The sequence below is a fragment of the Strongylocentrotus purpuratus genome, unplaced genomic scaffold (genome assembly GCF_000002235.5).
Source record: "Strongylocentrotus purpuratus isolate Spur 01 unplaced genomic scaffold, Spur_5.0 spur5_contig_839, whole genome shotgun sequence".
In the NCBI taxonomy this organism is placed as follows: Eukaryota; Metazoa; Echinodermata; class Echinoidea; order Camarodonta; family Strongylocentrotidae; genus Strongylocentrotus; species Strongylocentrotus purpuratus.
In genome coordinates this window covers 828,827-852,845 of record NW_022145545.1, presented here as the reverse complement: position 1 = coordinate 852,845, position 24,019 = coordinate 828,827, and the positions used below count along the sequence as shown (strand labels likewise).

General features: G+C 38.6%; 1 protein-coding gene across 1 annotated transcript in view; it reads left to right on the top strand.

The window, feature by feature from the left end:
* Positions 1–24,019, top strand: part of LOC100891864 (DENN domain-containing protein 3) — a 54,397-nt gene that overhangs the window by 28,217 nt on the left and 2,161 nt on the right. Inside the window, exons 19-24 of the mRNA XM_030987723.1 lie at positions 20,286–20,430; positions 21,000–21,142; positions 21,565–21,716; positions 22,311–22,447; positions 22,921–23,039; positions 23,510–23,632. Of these exons, the coding sequence (XP_030843583.1) occupies positions 20,286–20,430; positions 21,000–21,142; positions 21,565–21,716; positions 22,311–22,447; positions 22,921–23,039; positions 23,510–23,632 (819 nt within the window). The remainder of the gene's footprint in view (positions 1–20,285; positions 20,431–20,999; positions 21,143–21,564; positions 21,717–22,310; positions 22,448–22,920; positions 23,040–23,509; positions 23,633–24,019) is intronic.

The following is a 24,019-nucleotide window of genomic DNA, read 5'->3' as shown; positions in this document are numbered from 1 at the left end:
TAGACAATAATGTCTTTCTGCCACACAAGCCTTAATTTTCTTGACTTGGACTGGGGTAGATGACAATATCTTTCTGACACACAAGCCTTAATTTTCATGACTTGGACAGAGGTAGACAATAATGTCTCTCTGCCACACAAGCCTTAATTTTCTTGACTTGGACTGGGGTAGATGACAATATCTTTCTGACACACAAGCCTTAATTTTCATGACTTGGACAGAGGTATATAATACATGTAATGTTTTTTTTATGCCACACAAGCGCTAATTTTCTGGACTTGGACAGGGGTTGACAATAATGTCTTTCTGCCACACAAGCCTTAATTTTCTTGACTTGGACAGGGGAAGATAATAATGTCTTTCTGACACACAAGCCTTAATTTTCTTGACTTGGACTGGGGTAGATAATAATGTCTTTCTGCCACACAAGCCTCTATTTTCTTGACTTGGACTGGGGTAGATAATAATGTGTTTCAGCCACACAAGCCCTAATTTTCTTGACTTGGACAGGGGTAGACAATAATGTGTTTCTGCCACACAAGCCTTAATTTTCTTGACTTGGACAGGGGTAGACAATAATGTCGTTCTGCCACACAAGCCTTAATTTTCATGACTTGGACAGAGGTATAATACATGTAATGTCTTTCTGCCACACATGCCCTAATTTTCTTGACTTGGACAGGGGAAGATAATAATGTCTTTCTGACACACAAGCCTTAATTTTCTTGACTTGGACTGGAGTAGATAATAATGTCTTTCTGCCACACAAGCCTTAATTTTCATGACTTGGACAGAGGTATATAATACATGTAATGTCTTTCTGCCACACAAGCCCATTATTTTCTTGACTTGGACTGGGGTAGATAATAATGCCTTTCTGCCACACAAGCCCTAATTTTCTTGACTTGGACAGTGGTACAGGTATATAATACATGTAATGTTTTTATGCCACACAAGCCTTAATTTTCTTGACTTGGACTGGGGTAGACAATAATGTTTTTCTGCCACACAAGCCTTAATTTTCTTGACTTGGACTGGGGTAGATGACAATATCTTTCTGACACACCAGCCTTAATTTTCATGACTTGGACAGAGGAAGACAATAATGTCTTTCTGCCACACAAGCCTTAATTTTCTTGACTTGGACTGGGGTAGATGACAATATCTTTCTGACACACAAGCCTTAATTTTCATGACTTGGACAGAGGTATATAATACATGTAATGTTTTTTTATGCCACACAAGCCCTAATTTTCTGGACTTGGACAGGGGTAGACAATAATGTCTTTCTGCCACACAAGCCTTAATTTTCTTGACTTGGACAGGGGTAGATAATAATGTCTTTCTGTCACACAAGCCTTAATTTTATTGACTTGGACTGGGGTAGATGACAATATCTTTCTAGCAACACAAGCCTTAATTTTCTTGACTTGGACTGGGGTAGACAATAATGTCTTTCTGCCACACAAGCCCTAATTTTCTTGACTTGGACAGTGGTACAGGTATATAATACATGTAATGTTTTTATGCCACACAAGCCTTAATTTTCTTGACTTGGACTGGGGTAGACAATAATGTTTTTCTGCCACACAAGCCTTAATTTTCTTGACTTGGACTGGGGTAGATGACAATATCTTTCTGACACACAAGCCTTAATTTTCATGACTTGGACAGAGGTATATAATACATGTAATGTTTTTTTATGCCACACAAGCCCTAATTTTCTGGACTTGGACAGGGGTAGACAATAATGTCTTTCTGCCACACAAGCCTTAATTTTCTTGACTTGGACAGGGGTAGATAATAATGTCTTTCTGTCACACAAGCCTTAATTTTATTGACTTGGACTGGGGTAGATGACAATATCTTTCTAGCAACACAAGCCTTAATTTTCTTGACTTGGACTGGGGTAGATAATAATGTCTTTCTGCCACACAAGCCCTAATTTTCTTGACTTGGACAGTGGTACAGGTATATAATACATGTAATGTTTTTATGCCACACAAGCCTTAATTTTCTTGACTTGGACTGGGGTAGACAATAATGTTTTTCTGCCACACAAGCCTTAATTTTCTTGACTTGGACTGGGGTAGATGACAATATCTTTCTGACACACAAGCCTTAATTTTCATGACTTGGACAGAGGAAGACAATAATGTCTTTCTGCCACACAAGCCTTAATTTTCTTGACTTGGACTGGGGTAGATGACAATATCTTTCTGACACACAAGCCTTAATTTTCATGACTTGGACAGAGGTATATAATACATGTAATGTTTTTTTTATGCCACACAAGCCCTAATTTTCTGGACTTGGACAGGGGTAGACAATAATGTCTTTCTGCCACACAAGCCTTAATTTTCTTGACTTGGACAGGGGTAGATAATAATGTCTTTCTGTCACACAAGCCTTAATTTTATTGACTTGGACTGGGGTAGATGACAATATCTTTCTAGCAACACAAGCCTTAATTTTCTTGACTTGGACTGGGGTAGACAATAATGTCTTTCTGCCACACAAGCCCTAATTTTCTTGACTTGGACAGTGGTACAGGTATATAATACATGTAATGTTTTTATGCCACACAAGCCTTAATTTTCTTGACTTGGACTGGGGTAGACAATAATGTCTTTCTGCCACACAAGCCTTAATTTTCTTGACTTGGACTGGGGTAGATAATAATGTCTTTCTGCCACACAAGCCTTAAATTTCATGACTTGGACAGGGGTAGACAATAATGTCTTTCTGCCACACAAGCCTTAATTTTCTTGACTTGGACTGGGGTAGATGACAATATCTTTCTGACACACAAGCCTTAATTTTCATGACTTGGACAGAGGTAGACAATAATGTCTCTCTGCCACACAAGCCTTAATTTTCTTGACTTGGACTGGGGTAGATGACAATATCTTTCTGACACACAAGCCTTAATTTTCATGACTTGGACAGAGGTATATAATACATGTAATGTTTTTTTTTATGCCACACAAGCGCTAATTTTCTGGACTTGGACAGGGGTAGACAATAATGTCTTTCTGCCACACAAGCCTTAATTTTCTTGACTTGGACAGGGGAAGATAATAATGTCTTTCTGACACACAAGCCTTAATTTTCTTGACTTGGACTGGGGTAGATAATAATGTCTTTCTGCCACACAAGCCTTAATTTTCATGACTTGGACAGAGGTATATAATACATGTAATGTCTTTCTGCCACACAAGCCCATTATTTTCTTGACTTGGACTGGGGTAGATAATAATGCCTTTCTGCCACACAAGCCCTAATTTTCTTGACTTGGACAGTGGTACAGGTATATAATACATGTAATGTTTTTATGCCACACAAGCCTTAATTTTCTTGACTTGGACTGGGGTAGACAATAATGTTTTTCTGCCACACAAGCCTTAATTTTCTTGACTTGGACTGGGGTAGATGACAATATCTTTCTGACACACCAGCCTTAATTTTCATGACTTGGACAGAGGAAGACAATAATGTCTTTCTGCCACACAAGCCTTAATTTTCTTGACTTGGACTGGGGTAGATGACAATATCTTTCTGACACACAAGCCTTAATTTTCATGACTTGGACAGAGGTATATAATACATGTAATGTTTTTTTATGCCACACAAGCCCTAATTTTCTGGACTTGGACAGGGGTAGACAATAATGTCTTTCTGCCACACAAGCCTTAATTTTCTTGACTTGGACAGGGGTAGATAATAATGTCTTTCTGTCACACAAGCCTTAATTTTATTGACTTGGACTGGGGTAGATGACAATATCTTTCTAGCAACACAAGCCTTAATTTTCTTGACTTGGACTGGGGTAGACAATAATGTCTTTCTGCCACACAAGCCCTAATTTTCTTGACTTGGACAGTGGTACAGGTATATAATACATGTAATGTTTTTATGCCACACAAGCCTTAATTTTCTTGACTTGGACTGGGGTAGACAATAATGTTTTTCTGCCACACAAGCCTTAATTTTCTTGACTTGGACTGGGGTAGATGACAATATCTTTCTGACACACAAGCCTTAATTTTCATGACTTGGACAGAGGTATATAATACATGTAATGTTTTTTTATGCCACACAAGCCCTAATTTTCTGGACTTGGACAGGGGTAGACAATAATGTCTTTCTGCCACACAAGCCTTAATTTTCTTGACTTGGACAGGGGTAGATAATAATGTCTTTCTGTCACACAAGCCTTAATTTTATTGACTTGGACTGGGGTAGATGACAATATCTTTCTAGCAACACAAGCCTTAATTTTCTTGACTTGGACTGGGGTAGACAATAATGTCTTTCTGCCACACAAGCCCTAATTTTCTTGACTTGGACAGTGGTACAGGTATATAATACATGTAATGTTTTTATGCCACACAAGCCTTAATTTTCTTGACTTGGACTGGGGTAGACAATAATGTTTTTCTGCCACACAAGCCTTAATTTTATTGACTTGGACTGGGGTAGATGACAATATCTTTCTAGCAACACAAGCCTTAATTTTCTTGACTTGGACTGGGGTAGACAATAATGTCTTTCTGTCACACAAGCCTTAATTTTATTGACTTGGACTGGGGTAGATGACAATATCTTTCTAGCAACACAAGCCTTAATTTTCTTGACTTGGACTGGGGTAGACAATAATGTCTTTCTGCCACACAAGCCCTAATTTTCTTGACTTGGACAGTGGTACAGGTATATAATACATGTAATGTTTTTATGCCACACAAGCCTTAATTTTCTTGACTTGGAATGGGGTAGACAATAATGTTTTTCTGCCACACAAGCCTTAATTTTCTTGACTTGGACTGGGGTAGATGACAATATCTTTCTGACACACAAGCCTTAATTTTCATGACTTGGACAGAGGTATATAATACATGTAATGTTTTTTTATGCCACACAAGCCCTAATTTTCTGGACTTGGACAGGGGTAGACAATAATGTCTTTCTGCCACACAAGCCTTAATTTTCTTGACTTGGACAGGGGTAGATAATAATGTCTTTCTGTCACACAAGCCTTAATTTTATTGACTTGGACTGGGGTAGATGACAATATCTTTCTAGCAACACAAGCCTTAATTTTCTTGACTTGGACTGGGGTAGATAATAATGTCTTTATGCCACACAAGCCCTAATTTTCTTGACTTGGACAGTGGTACAGGTATATAATACATGTAATGTTTTTATGCCACACAAGCCTTAATTTTCTTGACTTGGACTGGGGTAGACAATAATGTTTTTCTGCCACACAAGCCTTAATTTTCTTGACTTGGACTGGGGTAGATGACAATATCTTTCTGACACACAAGCCTTAATTTTCATGACTTGGACAGAGGAAGACAATAATGTCTTTCTGCCACACAAGCCTTAATTTTCTTGACTTGGACTGGGGTAGATGACAATATCTTTCTGACACACAAGCCTTAATTTTCATGACTTGGACAGAGGTATATAATACATGTAATGTTTTTTTATGCCACACAAGCCCTAATTTTCTGGACTTGGACAGGGGTAGACAATAATGTCTTTTCTGCCACACAAGCCTTAATTTTCTTGACTTGGACAGGGGAAGATAATAATGTCTTTCTGTCACACAAGCCTTAATTTTATTGACTTGGACTGGGGTAGATGACAATATCTTTCTAGCAACACAAGCCTTAATTTTCTTGACTTGGACTGGGGTAGACAATAATGTCTTTCTGCCACACAAGCCCTAATTTTCTTGACTTGGACAGTGGTACAGGTATATAATACATGTAATGTTTTTATGCCACACAAGCCTTAATTTTCTTGACTTGGACTGGGGTAGACAATAATGTCTTTCTGCCACACAAGCCTTAATTTTCTTGACTTGGACTGGGGTAGATAATAATGTCTTTCTGCCACACAAGCCTTAAATTTCATGACTTGGACAGGGGTAGACAATAATGTCTTTCTGCCACACAAGCCTTAATTTTCTTGACTTGGACTGGGGTAGATGACAATATCTTTCTGACACACAAGCCTTAATTTTCATGACTTGGACAGAGGTAGACAATAATGTCTCTCTGCCACACAAGCCTTAATTTTCTTGACTTGGACTGGGGTAGATGACAATATCTTTCTGACACACAAGCCTTAATTTTCATGACTTGGACAGAGGTATATAATACATGTAATGTTTTTTTTATGCCACACAAGCGCTAATTTTCTGGACTTGGACAGGGGTAGACAATAATGTCTTTCTGCCACACAAGCCTTAATTTTCTTGACTTGGACAGGGGAAGATAATAATGTCTTTCTGACACACAAGCCTTAATTTTCTTGACTTGGACTGGGGTAGATAATAATGTCTTTCTGCCACACAAGCCTCTATTTTCTTGACTTGGACTGGGGTAGATAATAATGTGTTTCAGCCACACAAGCCCTAATTTTCTTGACTTGGACAGGGGTAGACAATAATGTGTTTCTGCCACACAAGCCTTAATTTTCTTGACTTGGACAGGGGTAGACAATAATGTCGTTCTGCCACACAAGCCTTAATTTTCATGACTTGGACAGAGGTATAATACATGTAATGTCTTTCTGCCACACATGCCCTAATTTTCTTGACTTGGACAGGGGAAGATAATAATGTCTTTCTGACACACAAGCCTTAATTTTCTTGACTTGGACTGGAGTAGATAATAATGTCTTTCTGCCACACAAGCCTTAATTTTTATGACTTGGACAGAGGTATATAATACATGTAATGTCTTTCTGCCACACAAGCCCATTATTTTCTTGACTTGGACTGGGGTAGATAATAATGCCTTTCTGCGACACAAGCCCTAATTTTCTTGACTTGGACAGTGGTACAGGTATATAATACATGTAATGTTTTTATGCCACACAAGCCTTAATTTTCTTGACTTGGACTGGGGTAGATGACAATATCTTTCTGACACACCAGCCTTAATTTTCGTGACTTGGACAGAGGAAGACAATAATGTCTTTCTGCCACACAAGCCTTAATTTTCTTGACTTGGACTGGGGTAGATGACAATATCTTTCTGACACACAAGCCTTAATTTTCATGACTTGGACAGAGGTATATAATACATGTAATGTTTTTTTATGCCACACAAGCCCTAATTTTCTGGACTTGGACAGGGGTAGACAATAATGTCTTTCTGCCACACAAGCCTTAATTTTCTTGACTTGGACAGGGGTAGATAATAATGTCTTTCTGTCACACAAGCCTTAATTTTATTGACTTGGACTGGGGTAGATGACAATATCTTTCTAGCAACACAAGCCTTAATTTTCTTGACTTGGACTGGGGTAGACAATAATGTCTTTCTGCCACACAAGCCCTAATTTTCTTGACTTGGACAGTGGTACAGGTATATAATACATGTAATGTTTTTATGCCACACAAGCCTTAATTTTCTTGACTTGGACTGGGGTAGACAATAATGTCTTTCTGCCACACAAGCCTTAATTTTCTTGACTTGGACTGGGGTAGATAATAATGTCTTTCTGCCACACAAGCCTTAAATTTCATGACTTGGACAGGGGTACACAATAATGTCTTTCTGCCACACAAGCCTTAATTTTCTTGACTTGGACTGGGGTAGATGACAATATCTTTCTGACACACAAGCCTTAATTTTCATGACTTGGACAGAGGTAGACAATAATGTCTTTCTGCCACACAAGCCTTAATTTTCTTGACTTGGACTGGGGTAGATGACAATATCTTTCTGACACACAAGCCTTAATTTTCATGACTTGGACAGAGGTATATAATACATGTAATGTTTTTTTTATGCCACACAAGCGCTAATTTTCTGGACTTGGACAGGGGTAGACAATAATGTCTTTCTGCCACACAAGCCTTAATTTTCTTGACTTGGTTAGGGGTAGATAATAATGTCTTTCTGTCACACAAGCCTTAATTTTCTTGACTTGGACTGGGGTAGATGACAATATCTTTCTAGCAACACAAGCCTTAATTTTTTTGACTTGGACTGGAGTAGATAATAATGTCTTACTGCCACACAAGCCTTAATTTTCATGACTTGGACAGAGGTATATAATACATGTAATGTCTTCCTGCCACACAAGTCCATTATTTTCTTGACTTGGACTGGGGTAGATAATAATGCCTTTCTGCCACACAAGCCTTAATTTTCTTGACTTGGACTGGGGTAGACAATAATGTCTTTCTGTCACACAAGCCTTAATTTTCTTGACTTGGACAGTGGTACAGGTATATAATACATGTAATGTTTTTATGCCACACAAGCCTTAATTTTCTTGACTTGGACTGGGGTAGACAATAATGTCTTTCTGCCACACAAGCCTTAATTTTCATGACTTGGACAGGGGTAGATAATAATGTCTTTCTGCCACACAAGCCTTAATTTTCATGACTTGGACAGGGTTAGACAATAATGTCTTTCTGCCACACAAGCCTTAATTTTCTTGACTTGGACAGGGGTAGACAATAATGTCTTTCTGCCACACAAGCCCTAATTTTCTTGACTTGGACAGGGGTAGACAATAATGTCTTTCTGCCACACAAGCCCTAATTTTGTTGACTTGGACTGGGGTAGATGACAATATCTTTCTGCCACACGAGCCCTAATTTTCTTGACTTGCACAGAAGTATATAATACATGTAATGTTTTTTTATGCCACACAAGCCTTAATTTTCTTGACTTGGACAGGGGTAGATAATAATGTCTTTCTGCCACACAAGCCTTAATTTTCTTGACTTGGACAGGGGTAGATAATAATGTCTTTCTGCCACACAAGCCTTAATTTTCTTGACTTGGACAGGGGTAGATAATAATGTCTTTCTGCCACACAAGCCTTAATTTTCATGACTTGGACAGAGGTATATAATACATGTAATGTTTTTTTTATGCCACATAAGCCTTAATTTTCTTGACTTGGACAGGGGTAGATAATAATGTCTTTTTGGCACACAAGCCTTAATTTTCTTGACTGGGACAATTAGGGTAGATGATGATTATGATGTACTTTTTTTGCACATAAAGTTTACTTTTTGTGACTTTGACAGGTATAGATGATTTGGTATCATCCTGCTACACAAGCCTTAAAGGTAATACAAAGTTTTGGTATGGGGTCGTGAATTTGGTTCAAATGAACATATTGGAAGCATATGCGATCCTACAATATTCACTGATCGTTGTCGCGGTCGAAATCGACTCTAAAGTTATGAAATTATAAATGATAAACACTTCATGTTGTATAGCTCCCTCTCAAGGTCAAGATATTAATTAAGCTATAAAACAATGTTTCTTGACTAAAATCGACCGATAAGCTATTCCCGTTCGGAAATTATATACCACAACTACATATGGTCGCATCTACCATTGTACGGCCGTAGGAGCTATTTGAAATTTATCAAAATTTACCGGGAGCACCGGTAAATCTTAATATTAAATTTTTCTTGAAAGCAGAAGTGTTTTAAGGGTTAAAATTACTAGTGCTTTTAATACATCCACATCCACAGGGGCATCCAAATATATCAAAATTGTAAAGATTCACTATCCACCCATTTTTCAAAATTTCCCAAAACTTCATGACTTTGACAGGCATGGATTATTATACAAATAATGAATGGTTATGAGTTCAATAGTACAAATATTTTCATGAGTTGAATAGAATTAATGTTAATCTTTCAACGAATGAAAATATTCGCACTATTAAACGAATGAAAAACATTCATTTTTTGTTTTATACTGTACAACATCAAAGAAGATCTAATAGAACGTTAATCAACAAATTATGCTTTACTCCTTATATTAAAGATAAATTAAAGTTGGAGTCAAGTGAGCCTTCTCGATTACATTCAGATTGCCTTCGTGTCAGATACACGCGCATACACGGGATACGCGCAGGGCAGAGAGGTACGCAGTCTGCATATAACCAAAAATGCACGGCGCATATAACCAAAAATGCACGCCAACAAGGTTTGGATTGAAAGGCCCTTGCCTCCCCCCTCCCCTCAGCAAAAAAGAGAAAGGGAAAGAAAATAAAGAGGAAGAAGAAAAAACAAGGGGGAAAAGATACGTTTTTGCACCCCTCTCACCCCCACCCCACTCCAAAACGAGAACAAGCGCCAGATACGCCACTGGACACCACAGGCATACTCAGTGGCGGATCCAGGGGGCCGAAACGGCCGCGGCCCCCCCCCCCCCCCCTATTGGCGGCGCAAAAAAAGGGAAAAAAGAGGAAAAAAAGAAGAGAGAAAAAAAAGGAGAAGCATAAGAAAGGATAAGAAAAAGAAAATAGAAGAAAAGAGACAAGAAAGAAGAGAAAAGAAACACAGAGAGAGGGGGAAAAAAAAGCCCCCCCCCCCCTTCTCCCTCCCACTCTGGGGTCGGAAGGACAGAACTCGTGTTCCCAAAATCTCCGGTAAAGGAGTACTTTTCACCCAACAAAGTCCGGCCCGTAATACACAAAAATCCGGCCTGTACTGACTTTACACACCGGAGATAGAGGGGTGCTTTCAAACAGAGGAAAATGCGTACGCGTACCCTAGATAACACTGAGTGGGGGGGGGGGGGGGGAGAGTCGGGTGAGAAAGATGGAAAGACAAGGAAATGGCGCTTAGTGACAGTAACTTTCGAGCCACGGAATCAAAGTTAAACGTTAAAACAGCCCCTGCGCTGTAAAGTCAATTTTGTAATTAACGGTAGGGGGGCCGCTTCACAACTCTTATTTTGCTCTTCATTTGGCCTCAGCTCATATAAACTCGCTTGAGCTTGTATTTGAGCTCATGTTGGTAGTAATCATGGACACGGGCGGTGATCCTGGACCCGATAGGAGGACATGTCCGCCAGGAAATTTAGAAATATAGCTAGAAAGATATATAGCGGAAAGAACGTACAAATTGGGCTTAGGGATTTCCTAGAGTGCATAATGTCAGCATTCAACATTGCAAAATCTCACTTGGTCGCTACGCCCCCTCACCCAATAACACAAACCTATGATATGACACTCGGCCCACGCTCCCGGCCGTGATTTATCCATGGTTGTTGCAATAATTTTTGTTCTTTACTATTTCTACTAACATTATTGTGTGCTATCACAATCATAATTGTTTCATTTTCCCTTTAAAGCAGGCGCGTAGCCAGAGTCGAGAATGGAACAACGAATCGTCTTCTTTCTCTAATAATTTCATTAAGCTATGAAAGGTCAAAGCTTACGCGCTTTGCGCAAGAGGGGGGGGGGGGGGGTGGGAACTGAATTCAGACAAGGATTAATAATCGAGAATGGTACAACAAATCCTCTTCTTTCTCTAATAATTTAATGAAACATCAAAGCTTCCACGTTTCGCGCGGGAGGGGGGAAACTGAATTCAGACAAGGATTATAGAGTCGAGAATGGAACAACGAATCATATTCTTTCTCTAATAATTGCATTAAACAATGAAAGGTCAAAGCTTCCGCGCTTCGCGCCGGAGGGGGAGGGGGAACCAAATTCAGACAAGGAAAAAGGGTCGAGAATGGTACAATGAATCGTCTTCTTTCTCTAATAATTTAATGAAATTATGAAAGGTCAGAGCTTACGCGTTTTGCGCAGGAGGGGGGGGGGGAACTCAATTCAAACAAGAAATATGAGTCGAGAATGATACAACAAATCGTCACTTTCACAAAATACATATTATGCTCATATTTTTGCTCGCTCATTTCGCTCACTAGCCGAATTGTGAACTAGAAAATTACCTTTTCGGGCAAGAGGCTTCAGCCCCCCCCCCCCCCGATGAAAATGTCAAAAAAATGTATAACTTAAAAACGGGGAATGTTGATATCGGACAAGAGACGTGAAGTGAGCTTGCCCCCCTTTCCAAAATTGTGCCTGCTTGTAGGTACCGGCATCGTGCTTCTAATATGACCTTGTCAGTATTGGTATGTTGAGTTGAAAAACTGCGCATTTTTCAAATTTCCGCCCCCCTCCCCCTATTGGAAAATTCTGGATCCGCGCCAGGGCGTACTGATGGGGGGGGGGGGGGGGGGCTCAGTAGATACTAGGCGTATGGTCAGGTCCAATCCCGCTCAATAATTTGTAGGTCCATGAGTCCTAATAAAAATTACTTTCTACAAAAACATTATTGTCGTATAAACAATTACTAGTTTCTTAAATAGCAAACTAAAATGGATAATGGGCCTGCTTGGCTTACTTAATGTCTCAGTGGCGTAGCCTGGATAAGATCAGTCGGGGGCAGGGTGGTGGGGCAAGATTTCCAACAAGGAGGACAATTTACGATAGGATTACATGTGTGTTATGTTTTACTCTTTTTTTTTCCCCGTCACCACATGAGCGGGGGTTGGCTCTATATAATTATCAAAGATAACAGATAAAATATAACTACTTTAAAAAGAGACAACTATTCAGGGCTATATGTCACCCCCTACAGGACCAGGACGGGGGGGGGGGGGGGGGGGCCCCAAATTTCCAAGATCAGTTGAACTTTTTTAGACCCCCCTTTTTGTTTACCTCGATCGATTACATGTATGTGCCCTCCCAAACATCAAACTCTGGCTACGTGCCTGTACAGGACGCCATAGCTGTGGGGATGGCCTCCATCCAATATTTCCCTTTGTTATTATTATGAATAGCGACCCTCTTCTCGTTTTATGAACGGCGACCCTCATTTTGTTTTATGAATAGCGACCCTCATTTCGTATTATGAATAGCGACCCTCTACTTCTATTATGAATAGCAACCCTCTTCTTCTATTATGAAAAGCGACCCTCTACTTCTATTATGAATAGCGACCCTCTACTCCTATTATGAATAGCGACCCTCTACTCCTATTATGAAAAGCGACCCTCTACTTCTATTATGAATATCGACCCTCTACTCCTATTATGAATAGCGACCCTCTACTCCTATTATGAATAGCGACCCTCTTCTATTATGAAAAGCAACCCTCTTCTTCTATTATGAATAGCGACCCTCTACTCCTATTATGAATAGCGACCCTCTTCTTCTATTATGAATAGCGACCCTCCACTCCAATTATGAATAGCGACCCTCTTCTTCTATTATGAATAGCGACCCTCCACTCCAATTATGAAAAGCGACCCTCTACTCCTATTATGAAAAGCGACCCTCATCTTCTATTATGAATAGCGACCCTCTACTCCTATTATGAATAGCGACCCTCTTCTTCTATTATGAATAGCGACCCTCATCTTCTATTATGAATAGCGACCCTCTACTCCTATTATGAATAGCGACCCTCTTCTTCTATTATGAATAGCGACCCTCTTCTTCTATTATGAATAGCGACCCTCTACTTCTATTATGAATAGCGACCCTCTACTCCTATTATGAATAGCGACCCTCTTCTATTATGAAAAGCAACCCTCTTCTTCTATTATGAATAGCAACCCTCCACTCCTATTATGAAAAGCGACCCTCTTCTCCTATTATGAATAGCGATTCTCTACTCCTATTATGAATATCGACCCTCTTCTTCTATTATGAATAGCGACCCTCTACTTCTATTATGAATAGCGACCCTCTACTCCTATTATGAATAGCGACCCTCTTCTATTATGAAAAGCATCCCTCTTCTTCTATTATGAATAGCGACCCTCTACTCCTATTATGAATAGCGACCCTCTTCTATTATGAATAGCGACCCTCTTCTTCTATTATGAATAGCGACCCTCTACTTCTATTATGAATAGCGACCCTCTACTCCTATTATGAATAGCGACCCTCTTCTATTATGAAAAGCAACCCTCTTCTTCTATTATGAATAGCAACCCTCCACTCCTATTATGAAAAGCGACCCTCTACTCCTATTATGAATAGCGACCCTCTTCTTCTATTATGAATAGCGACCCTCTTCTTCTATTATGAATAGCGACCCTCTACTCCTATTATAAATAGCGACCCTCTTCATCGATTATGAATAATGACCCTTATGAATAGCAACCCTCATTTTGCATTATGAATAGCGACCCTCATTTCGTATTATGAATAGCGACCCTCATTTCGTATCATAAATAGCGACCCTCTTTCTGTGTTATGAATACCGACCCTTTTGTAATATTATGAATAGGGACCCTCATGAATAACGACCCCGATTTCGTATTATGAATAGCGACCAGGACGGGGGGGGGGGGGGCCCCAAATTTCCAAGATCAGTTGAACTTTTTTAGACCCCCTTTTTGTTTACCTCGATCGATTACATGTATGTGCCCTCCCAAACATCAAACTCTGGCTACGTGCCTGTACAGGACGCCATAGCTGTGGGGATGGCCTCCATCCAATATTTCCCTTTGTTATTATTATGAATAGCGACCCTCTTCTCGTTTTATGAACGGCGACCCTCATTTTGTTTTATGAATAGCGACCCTCATTTCGTATTATGAATAGCGACCGTCTACTTCTATTATGAATAGCAACCCTCTTCTTCTATTATGAAAAGCGACCCTCTACTTCTATTATGAATAGCGACCCTCTACTCCTATTATGAATAGCGACCCTCTACTCCTATTATGAAAAGCGACCCTCTACTCCTATTATGAATAGCGACCCTCAACTTCTATTATGAATAGCGACCCTCTTCTCCTATTATGAATAGCGATCCTCTACTCCTATTATGAATATCGACCCTCTACTCCTATTATGAATAGCGACCCTCTACTCCTATTATGAATAGCGACCCTCTTCTATTATGAAAAGCAACCCTCTTCTTCTATTATGAATAGCGACCCTCTACTCCTATTATGAATAGCGACCCTCTTCTTCTATTATGAATAGCGACCCTCCACTCCAATTATGAATAGCGACCCTCTTCTTCTATTATGAATAGCGACCCTCCACTCCAATTATGAAAAGCGACCCTCTACTCCTATTATGAATAGCGACCCTCTTCTATTATGAATAGCGACCCTCTTCTTCTATTATGAATAGCGACCCTCTACTTCTATTATGAATAGCGACCCTCTACTCCTATTATGAATAGCGACCCTCTTCTATTATGAAAAGCAACCCTCTTCTTCTATTATGAATAGCAACCCTCCACTCCTATTATGAAAAGCGACCCTCTACTCCTATTATGAATAGCGACCCTCTTCTTCTATTATGAATAGCGACCCTCTTCTTCTATTATGAATAGCGACCCTCTACTCCTATTATAAATAGCGACCCTCTTCATCGATTATGAATAATGACCCTTATGAATAGCAACCCTCATTTTGCATTATGAATAGCGACCCTCATTTCGTATTATGAATAGCGACCCTCATTTCGTATCATAAATAGCGACCCTCTTTCTGTGTTATGAATACCGACCCTTTTGTAATATTATGAATAGGGACCCTCATGAATAACGACCCCGATTTCGTATTATGAATAGCGACCCTCTTCTAATATTATGAATACCGACCCTCTTCTTTCATTATGAATAGCGGTCCTTATGAATAATGACCCTTATGAATAATGACCCTTTTCTCCAATTATGAAAAGCGGACCTTATGAATAGCGGTCCTTATGATTAGCGGACCTTATGAATAGCAAACCTTATGAATAGCGGTCCTTATGAATAGCGACATTGACCCTGCAGTACAGTGGTCTGAAATCAGATTATTAATTACTGGCTCTATAGCTCTTAAAGAGAAGGTTGAGTTCTGGGAAGAGGTGAAAAATAATTTGTGAGCGTTATCATTCCTATTATGCAAGTGTGGAAGAACATCAGATAAGACATGTTCCCTTAAAAAGCATGGCTCTTCAAATGCCTTCATATTCTAAATATGTCATGTAACATCGTAAAACTCGGGGGAATAGCCTTTTTACGCCACGTGGTTGTGTAGTCCCATATACATCTTTCTGTGTACAGTGTTTGTAACTTTACCAAGACTTGGCCAAATTTCTTATCATTTTGATGATTCCAGAACCTTGCAATACACACAAATTCTTATATGCTAGATGATCAACCTTTTCTGGTCGATTCCACACCGTTTCTTTCACAATGCAATCGCAAAACCAGAACTCAACTTCATCTTTTAGTTGTCGTCTGCATAGAAATGTGCGCTAAGACCATGTCGCTGTATGATAGAGCCAAGAGGGGTGATGTAGAGTGTGAAGAGCAAGGGACCGAGGACAGAGCCTTGCGGAACTCCGTAGCTAAGGGTGGTCTCAGGTGATAGCTTGCCATTGATGACCACAGCTTTTCTTTTCTTAACTTAAAGGTACTATGTCCCTTTTGCAGCCAACCTCAAATTCTGTAGAACTTTGCAGGAATTATGAATATGTCATGTATGTCCTATCTGTGAAATTTAAACGTTAGCAGTGTCCTAATATTCAAATTATGCAAGGAAACCGTCTACTTGCTAGACTTCACTGTCAGACACTATTGTCAGTATTGAGTGACTGACTGGCTTTTTGTCTTCTTTGGTAATAACGTACATAAAATGAGCTGTAAAGGATTCGTCTACATCAATAACTCACTTCTTGTGATGGCCAAAATTAAACTGATTGAATCTTTGTGCAGCATAAAACGTACGACCATGCTGTACAATGGTCTGAAAATCAAGACCATTACTTATTGGCTCTATAGCTCCTAAGTCGATTTGACAACTAATAGTCGTTATTTTCCCACTTAAAGACATTTTCAAGCCCCCTTTTTTTCGGAAAGTTCTAAATTAATATTGTCTTTCAAATGCTGTTGGAATTTAACCTTTTCATTTTTGGGGCCTGCAAATGGGACATAGTACCTTTAAAGTTCCAGATATGTGTAAAACGTATTCCATTAGCAAATAATGAAATACTCAACTTTGCCTCTGAAGAAATAAAAATTCTTCATAGTTACGTGACATATTCTTTTTGTCAATACTCCTCTTTGAAAATCCATCGGCAAAGTGATTTTGAGAATTTTAATGGATATCTGCATTTAAAGTGAATTTTGATGTGGAATTGGGAAATCTTAATGAATTTTGATATTTGGAATCTCAAAGTTTGTGAATTTCAAAGTTTAAATTCATCCAATGTACAGAAAGCCAGTGCTGTAAAGTCTTACTGCCACACAAGCCTTAATTTTCATGACTTGGACAGAGGTATATAATGTAATGTTTTTCTGCCACACAAGCCTTAATTTTCATGACTTGGACAGAGGTATATAATACATGTAATGTCTTTCTGCCACACAAGCCCTCATTTTCTTGACTTGGACAGGGGTAGACAATAATGTCTTACTGCCACACAAGCCTTAATTTTCATGACTTGGACAGAGGTATATAATACATGTAATGTTTTTCTGCCACACAAGCCCTCATTTTCTTGACTTGGACAGGGGTAGACAATAATGTCTTACTGCCACACAAGCCTTAATTTTCATGACTTGGACAGAGGTATATAATACATGTAATGTCTTTCTGCCACACAAGCCTTAATTTTCTTGACTTGGACAGGGGTATATAATACATGTAATGTTTTTCTGCCACACAAGCCTTAATTTTCTTGACTTGGACAGGGGTAGACAATAATGTCTTACTGCCACACAAGCCTTAATTTTCTTGACTTGGACAGGGGTATATAATACATGTAATGTCTTTCTGCCACACAAGCCTTAATTTTCATAACTTGGACAGAGGTATATAATACATGTAATGTTTTTTTTATGCCACAGAACTGGCTTTCTGTACTGGCTTTCTGTACATTGGATGAATTTAAACTTTGAAATTCACAAACTTTGAGATTCCAAATATCAAAATTCATTAAGATTTCCCAATTCCACATCAAAATTCACTTTAAATGCAGACATGTAATGTTTTTTTTTTTCCACAGAAGCCTTAATTTTCTTGACTTGGACAGAGGTATATAATACATGTAATGTCTTTCTGCCACACAAGCCTTTATTTTCATTACTTGGACAGAGGTATATAATACATGTAATGTCTTTCTGCCATACAAGCCCTCGTTTTCTTGACTTGGACAGGGGTAGACAATAATGTCTTACTGCCACACAAGCCTTAATATCCATGACTTGGACAGAGGTATATAATACATGTAATGTCTTTCTGCCACACAAGCCCTAATTTTCTTGACTTGGACAGGGGTAGACAATAATGTCTTATTGCCACACAAGCCTTAATTTTCATGACTTGGACAGAGGTATATAATACATGTAATGTTTTTCTGCCACACAAGCCTTAATTTTCTTGACTTGGACAGGGGTAGACAATAATGTCTTACTGCCACACAAGCCTTAATTTTCTTGACTTGGACAGGGGTATATAATACATGTAATGTCTTTCTGCCACACAAGCCTTAATTTTCATGACTTGGACAGAGGTATATAATACATGTAATGTTTTTTATGCCACACAAGCCTTAATTTTCTTGACTTGGACAGGGGTAGATAATAATGTCTTTCTGCCATGACAAGCTCCTTGGCTTTTCATTGGTTCCTCCACAGCATTGGAATATTATTGCATTACCTGTATTATATGTGTGTGATGTTTCTATTCAATGAGGAAAAAAGATAAATCAATTTTTTGGTCATTCAAAAGTCACAAATAAATAGTTGTATACTTTTTGGACATCAAGTTTTTTAGGCACACAAGCCTTAATTTTCTTGTCTTGGACAGGGTAGCTGATCGTCTTTTCTGCCACACAAGCCTCAATTTTCACGACTTAGGCGGGTAAATGATGTGTTTTTGCGGGACACAAGCCTTAATTTTCCTGACTTGGATAGAGGTAGACAATAATGTCTTTTGGGCATACAAGCCTTAATTTTAATTTTAAAAACCAGTCTCAACACATATTGTATTAAAAAACACACAAGATGCATTTTCATTTAATTTTAGACAAACACACAAGAAGTTGGGAATTAAGACACACAAGTAGTCTTTAGAAGGAAAAAATGAAAAGACACACAAGATACCCCTTTTTTTCAGACACACAAGACAAAAATCTCACAAGCATACTGTCGTGAGTAGTACCGTACGTCCGTCCGTACGTCCGTCCGTCCGTACGTCCGTCCGTACGTCCGTCCGTCCGTCCCGTTTGACCGTTATCACAATATCTCAAGAACCATTTAAGATTTAAACTTAAGACTCGGGAATAGTATTTATCACCATAGGAAGACGATCTGATTAGATTTTGGAGTACGTAGGTCAAAGGTCACAGGTCACAGAGGTCAACTTATGAAATTCCTTGTATTGAGTTTGTTAGCGCGATATCTCAAGAACCATTTGAGATTTAAACTTCAAACTTAAGGATAGTATGTATCACCATAGGAAGACGATCTGATTAGATTTTGGAGCACGTATGTCAAAGGTCAAGGGTCACAGAGGTCAACTTATGAAATTCCATACATTGAGATTGTTATCATGATATCTCAAGAACCACTGGAGATTTAAACTTCAAACTTAGTGATAGTGTGTATCACTATAGGAAAACAATCTGATTAGATTTTGGAGCACGTATGTCAAAGGTCAAGGGTCACAGAGGTCAACTTATGAAATTCCATACATTGAGATTGTTATCATGATATCTCAAGAACCATTTGAGATTTAAACTTCAAACTTAAGGATAGTATGTATCACCATAGGAAGACGATCTGATTAGATTTTGGAGCACGTAGGTCAAAGGTCAAGGGTCACAGAGGTCAACTTATGAAATTCTATACATTGAGATCGTTATTGCGATATCTCAAGAACCACTGGAGAATTTTCACTTCAAACTTAATGATAGTATGTATCACCATATCATAATATCTCAAGAACCACTGGAGATTTAAACTTCAAACTTAATGATAGTGTGTATCACCATAGGAAGACAATCTGATTAGATTTTGGAGCACGTAGGTCAAAGGTCAAGGGTCACAGAGGTCAACTTACGAAATGCCATACATTGAGATTGTTATCATGATATCTCAAGAACCACTGGAGATTTAAACTCCAAACTTGTTTAAATTGCTCTATGGCGGAGGCATCATTTTCGACTGCGCGCAGTCAAAATTCCATCTAGTTGTTGTTGTTGTCTAAACATAATGTAAAAACATGATCTTTCCTTTAAGCAGTCTTTATTTCAAAATTTGGTAAAATTTCTAATTTAAACATCTGCATCACTTCTTACTGTTTAGAGAGGATGGCATGGGGTGCATTCCAGCAGAGATCAGTTCAGCCATGGTTCACAAGTTTAACCGATCTGATAGCAATTAAGACACAATGAATTGAGAGACTATGATCATCCAATTACCAATTTTTCACAACAAAATTTTCTTTTTCTTTCCTTTTATGTTTCAGCATCTGTGTCACTTCTCACGGTTGAGAGAGGAGGGCATGGGACGGGTTCCACCAGAGACAAGCTCAGCTTTGGTTCACAAGTTTAACCCATCCAGTAACGAGGCACAGAGGACTACAGTGGAGGCTATGGTCTACACACCGGGCAGTAAGTCCACTCAGCTTGATGTCTGCATGGTTCTTTGGGTTTCTTTTATATCTTTCTTTTTTAATCTAAAAACTCATAGTAATACCATTTTCTAGAAAAGCTATGCATGATTAGCGATTTTCCTTTGTTTGTGACTACACTGTTTTCAAAATGCACATAATTCAACAGGTTAGATATTTCTTTTTCACCACACAACGCACGGTTTATCATCCTCTAAGGTCCTTGAAGTGAATAGTGAAATAGTTTTGTTTGTGTATTTTAGTTTATGAGGAATTTCAGCTAGATATTTCTTTGTGCTGGGTCAGGTAAGTATGCTGCCGTGTGGAATTTATTCTAACCGTGTAATAACTCAGAAACAAATCTAAATATTTTTACCAAAAATGTAATTACACTACAATAATAATTCATGAATTCTCCGGATCAGTGCTATTAGAATAGATGATACCTTTTGATCAAGAGGGGCCTAGTTAGTAGTATGTCAGGATAAATATCCCCTGATGCATGCTGCCCCCACCGACGGCACACACATCAGAACTGACCCCTTACTATACCCTCTGTACATCCCTCAGCCTCTGTCTTTTCAGACCGAAGTATGAGCGAGGAGGAGGCCACGCCCAAACTCTGGTGCGCCATGGGGTCAGGCAAGGTCAAGGTCTTCGACGGGAGCAACTTCGTGCTGGAGGCGGAATTTGCCGACGCCAAGGACAGAGTGGTAAATTTTTCAGTTCTTCTCATCTTTTTAAAAAGTCTTTTTGACTTCAAGTTGAATATATTTGTACATTGCCAAGGTCGGTGTCATGATTTAATGTACATTGTTAGTACAAACATTATTTTTTGTTCAAAAGTCACATTGACTATTTTTATATCATTTATAACCTTCAAAGAGGGAAGAGTGTATTGAGCAAGCTTAGTTGGAATTCAAATAATTTTACTTTCAAATGAAAATTGGGTAAAGTTCCTTTTATCATCAAACTAGCCTATAATAGATGAATGATTAAAATTCTTCATGAAAAAAAAGGTATTTTTAATGGCCAAATAGTTACGTTTGATAATTCAATTCAATTCAAAGTTTATTCAACACTCACCTTACTAGTAATTATGTATCATTCATTTATTTCTTTGTATGTGTAACAGTGCTGCCTGCTGTCTGTGAGAGGAGAGCAGGTATGGGCGGGGTCGTTCGATACAACCATCTACATCATTGACATACCCAGCTGCCTGTCAAACAAACAGCTTGTAGAACATAACGACATTGTCTCTGACATGACCATATCAGAAGATGGCAAGTAAGTATGATTTTACAACATACATTTTCAAAAGTTAGTTGTACGCTTAGCCAATTACCTCCACACCTTTGACCTTATCTAAAAATGAAGCATTTTGTGTTGAACTTGATGATCCCTGTATTAAGCCTACGGGGAATAGATAATTCAGTAGCCAACAAGTTATATAGATACAGTAGAATGTTTAATCTGTTGTCATTCAAAGTATAGTATAGTATAGTATCATGATTATTTTAGAAACGAAATTGCTCTGGAACTTAATTTACAAATGTGAAACGACGTGTTTATATGTTGATAAATCTGGAAAAAATGTGCTATGGAATCCCCAGTGTACAGTGTATTACAAAAGAGAAAACAGATTTGTTTGGCAGCACAGATTAATCTTAGCGATGATATCCTCTAACAACCTTCAAAGCTTATTAAAGAAAAGTGATTGATTTGGGTTTTGTATATGCATAAAGAAAAATCGACCATACCACCAAACTTGTGACCTTGTCCAGTACTGTATTACATTTCATGTTGAGCATTTTATTATTTTCATTATGCTAGTATTGTATACACCTTGTTTCAATCAATATGTTGCATTTCTGTATTCAGGATTGCCTTCACATGCAGCTTGAATGGGCAGATCTTTGGTTGGGACACGCAGAGCTTGTCACAGAAACATCAGATACAGCTGAAGAATACCAAGACGCTCGTCTCAATGAGATGGTACAATGACAAGTTATGGTGCTGTAAGTTTCCTTGCAATTATCAACAGCATGACTATCATCATCATATAGTACACCTGTCTCATATATTATGATATTATTCATGCAGTCTTATGGCATGTTGATATCTTTTAATTTGCTCATTTTAGACATGTACTTCTTTTGCAGTAGATTATTATTATTTCAAGTTTCTTTATTATTATTGTCATTTGTAAAAGTGTTTAGAAACAGTCCTGTATTTGTCTATTATTTCTATTATTGATATGATCATGATTATTATTGATGTATCTTTATCATTGTTATTGGTCTCAATGATTATCAGCAAACATTTGTTTACTTTTAAAAAAGACAAGAGAATGAGATTTTACTTTTTATATGATTATCATCTCATCATGCTGTGAACACATTTGCAATATGCAAAATGTTTTTCATTCCCTCGATCGTCAATGTCCCTGACTCTATGATAGCTAAACTCCACCTGGTATTGTATTTTGCAGGTACCAAGACTGATATCAAAGTCATAGGCCTGGATGGTAGTGAGCTGAGCAGCCTCCAGCATCTTGACAAAGATGGGGGTCCATCCCTCATTGAGTCGTTCCTTCTTCTAGGGAACAGGGTAAGTTATATAACTATTAGTATCATGAGTGGGACTATGAGGCTGAGACAGAGGCAGGAGATGATGCAAATCGTGATGATAAAGATTCAGGATGGTGGTGGTGATGAAAATGATGACGATGAGGAAGATGATGATGATGAGGAAGATGATGGTGGTGATGATAGAATTGAGGGGAATAATGCTGATGGTAGTGATGAAGATGATGATGATGAGGAGGAGGATGTTTATTATGATAGGGAAGATGAAAATGATGATGGTGATGATGATGATGATGGTGATGAGGAGGATGGGGATTTTTATATAATGAGGATGGGGAGGAGGAGGAGAGGGAGGATAATGAGAATGGTGCTTCATCTTATCTTGATTGTGGGGATGACGGTGTTGAATAATGATGATCATTTTAAGTTTTATTTAGATTTTAATAACATTATATAGAACGTTACTTACAGCTAATCTTTGTTCTTTGACAGATCTGGACAGGTTGTGGTAGGAGAGGAGAGGTAGCCTGCTGGAATGTGAACACCTTCAAACAAGAGAAGCTTCTTACCATATCATGCCGGGGTATCAGCAAGCTTGTTGCCGTAGGAACCAGGGTCAGTATATTATACATTCTCCACTTAGAGCCTCTGCCTCCAAATGCTTTGTTATTATCTGTCTATGAAAAGATTTTCTTCATAAATCATATGGAATGCAATAGCAGTCTTCAGTGGTTTGTTCTGTAACATATTCAATACATTTTTATCTCATAACACATATCAGGCTAGGTTTTAGATAAAATGTAAAGAAGCCATTTCAGAGGTCTACATTAATGTTGCCCTGTATCACTTATACTAATACCCAAAGCTGTCCCCCCCCCCCCCCCTAGTGTAGCTATGATGTCATCCTCCTCTTTTCCCTTCCATCCTCTTTGGAGATCAGCTCATTATTCCAAAAAGAAAAGCCAATCCCGGCAGCCAAGACTCTCCGTAGTCTAGCTCAAT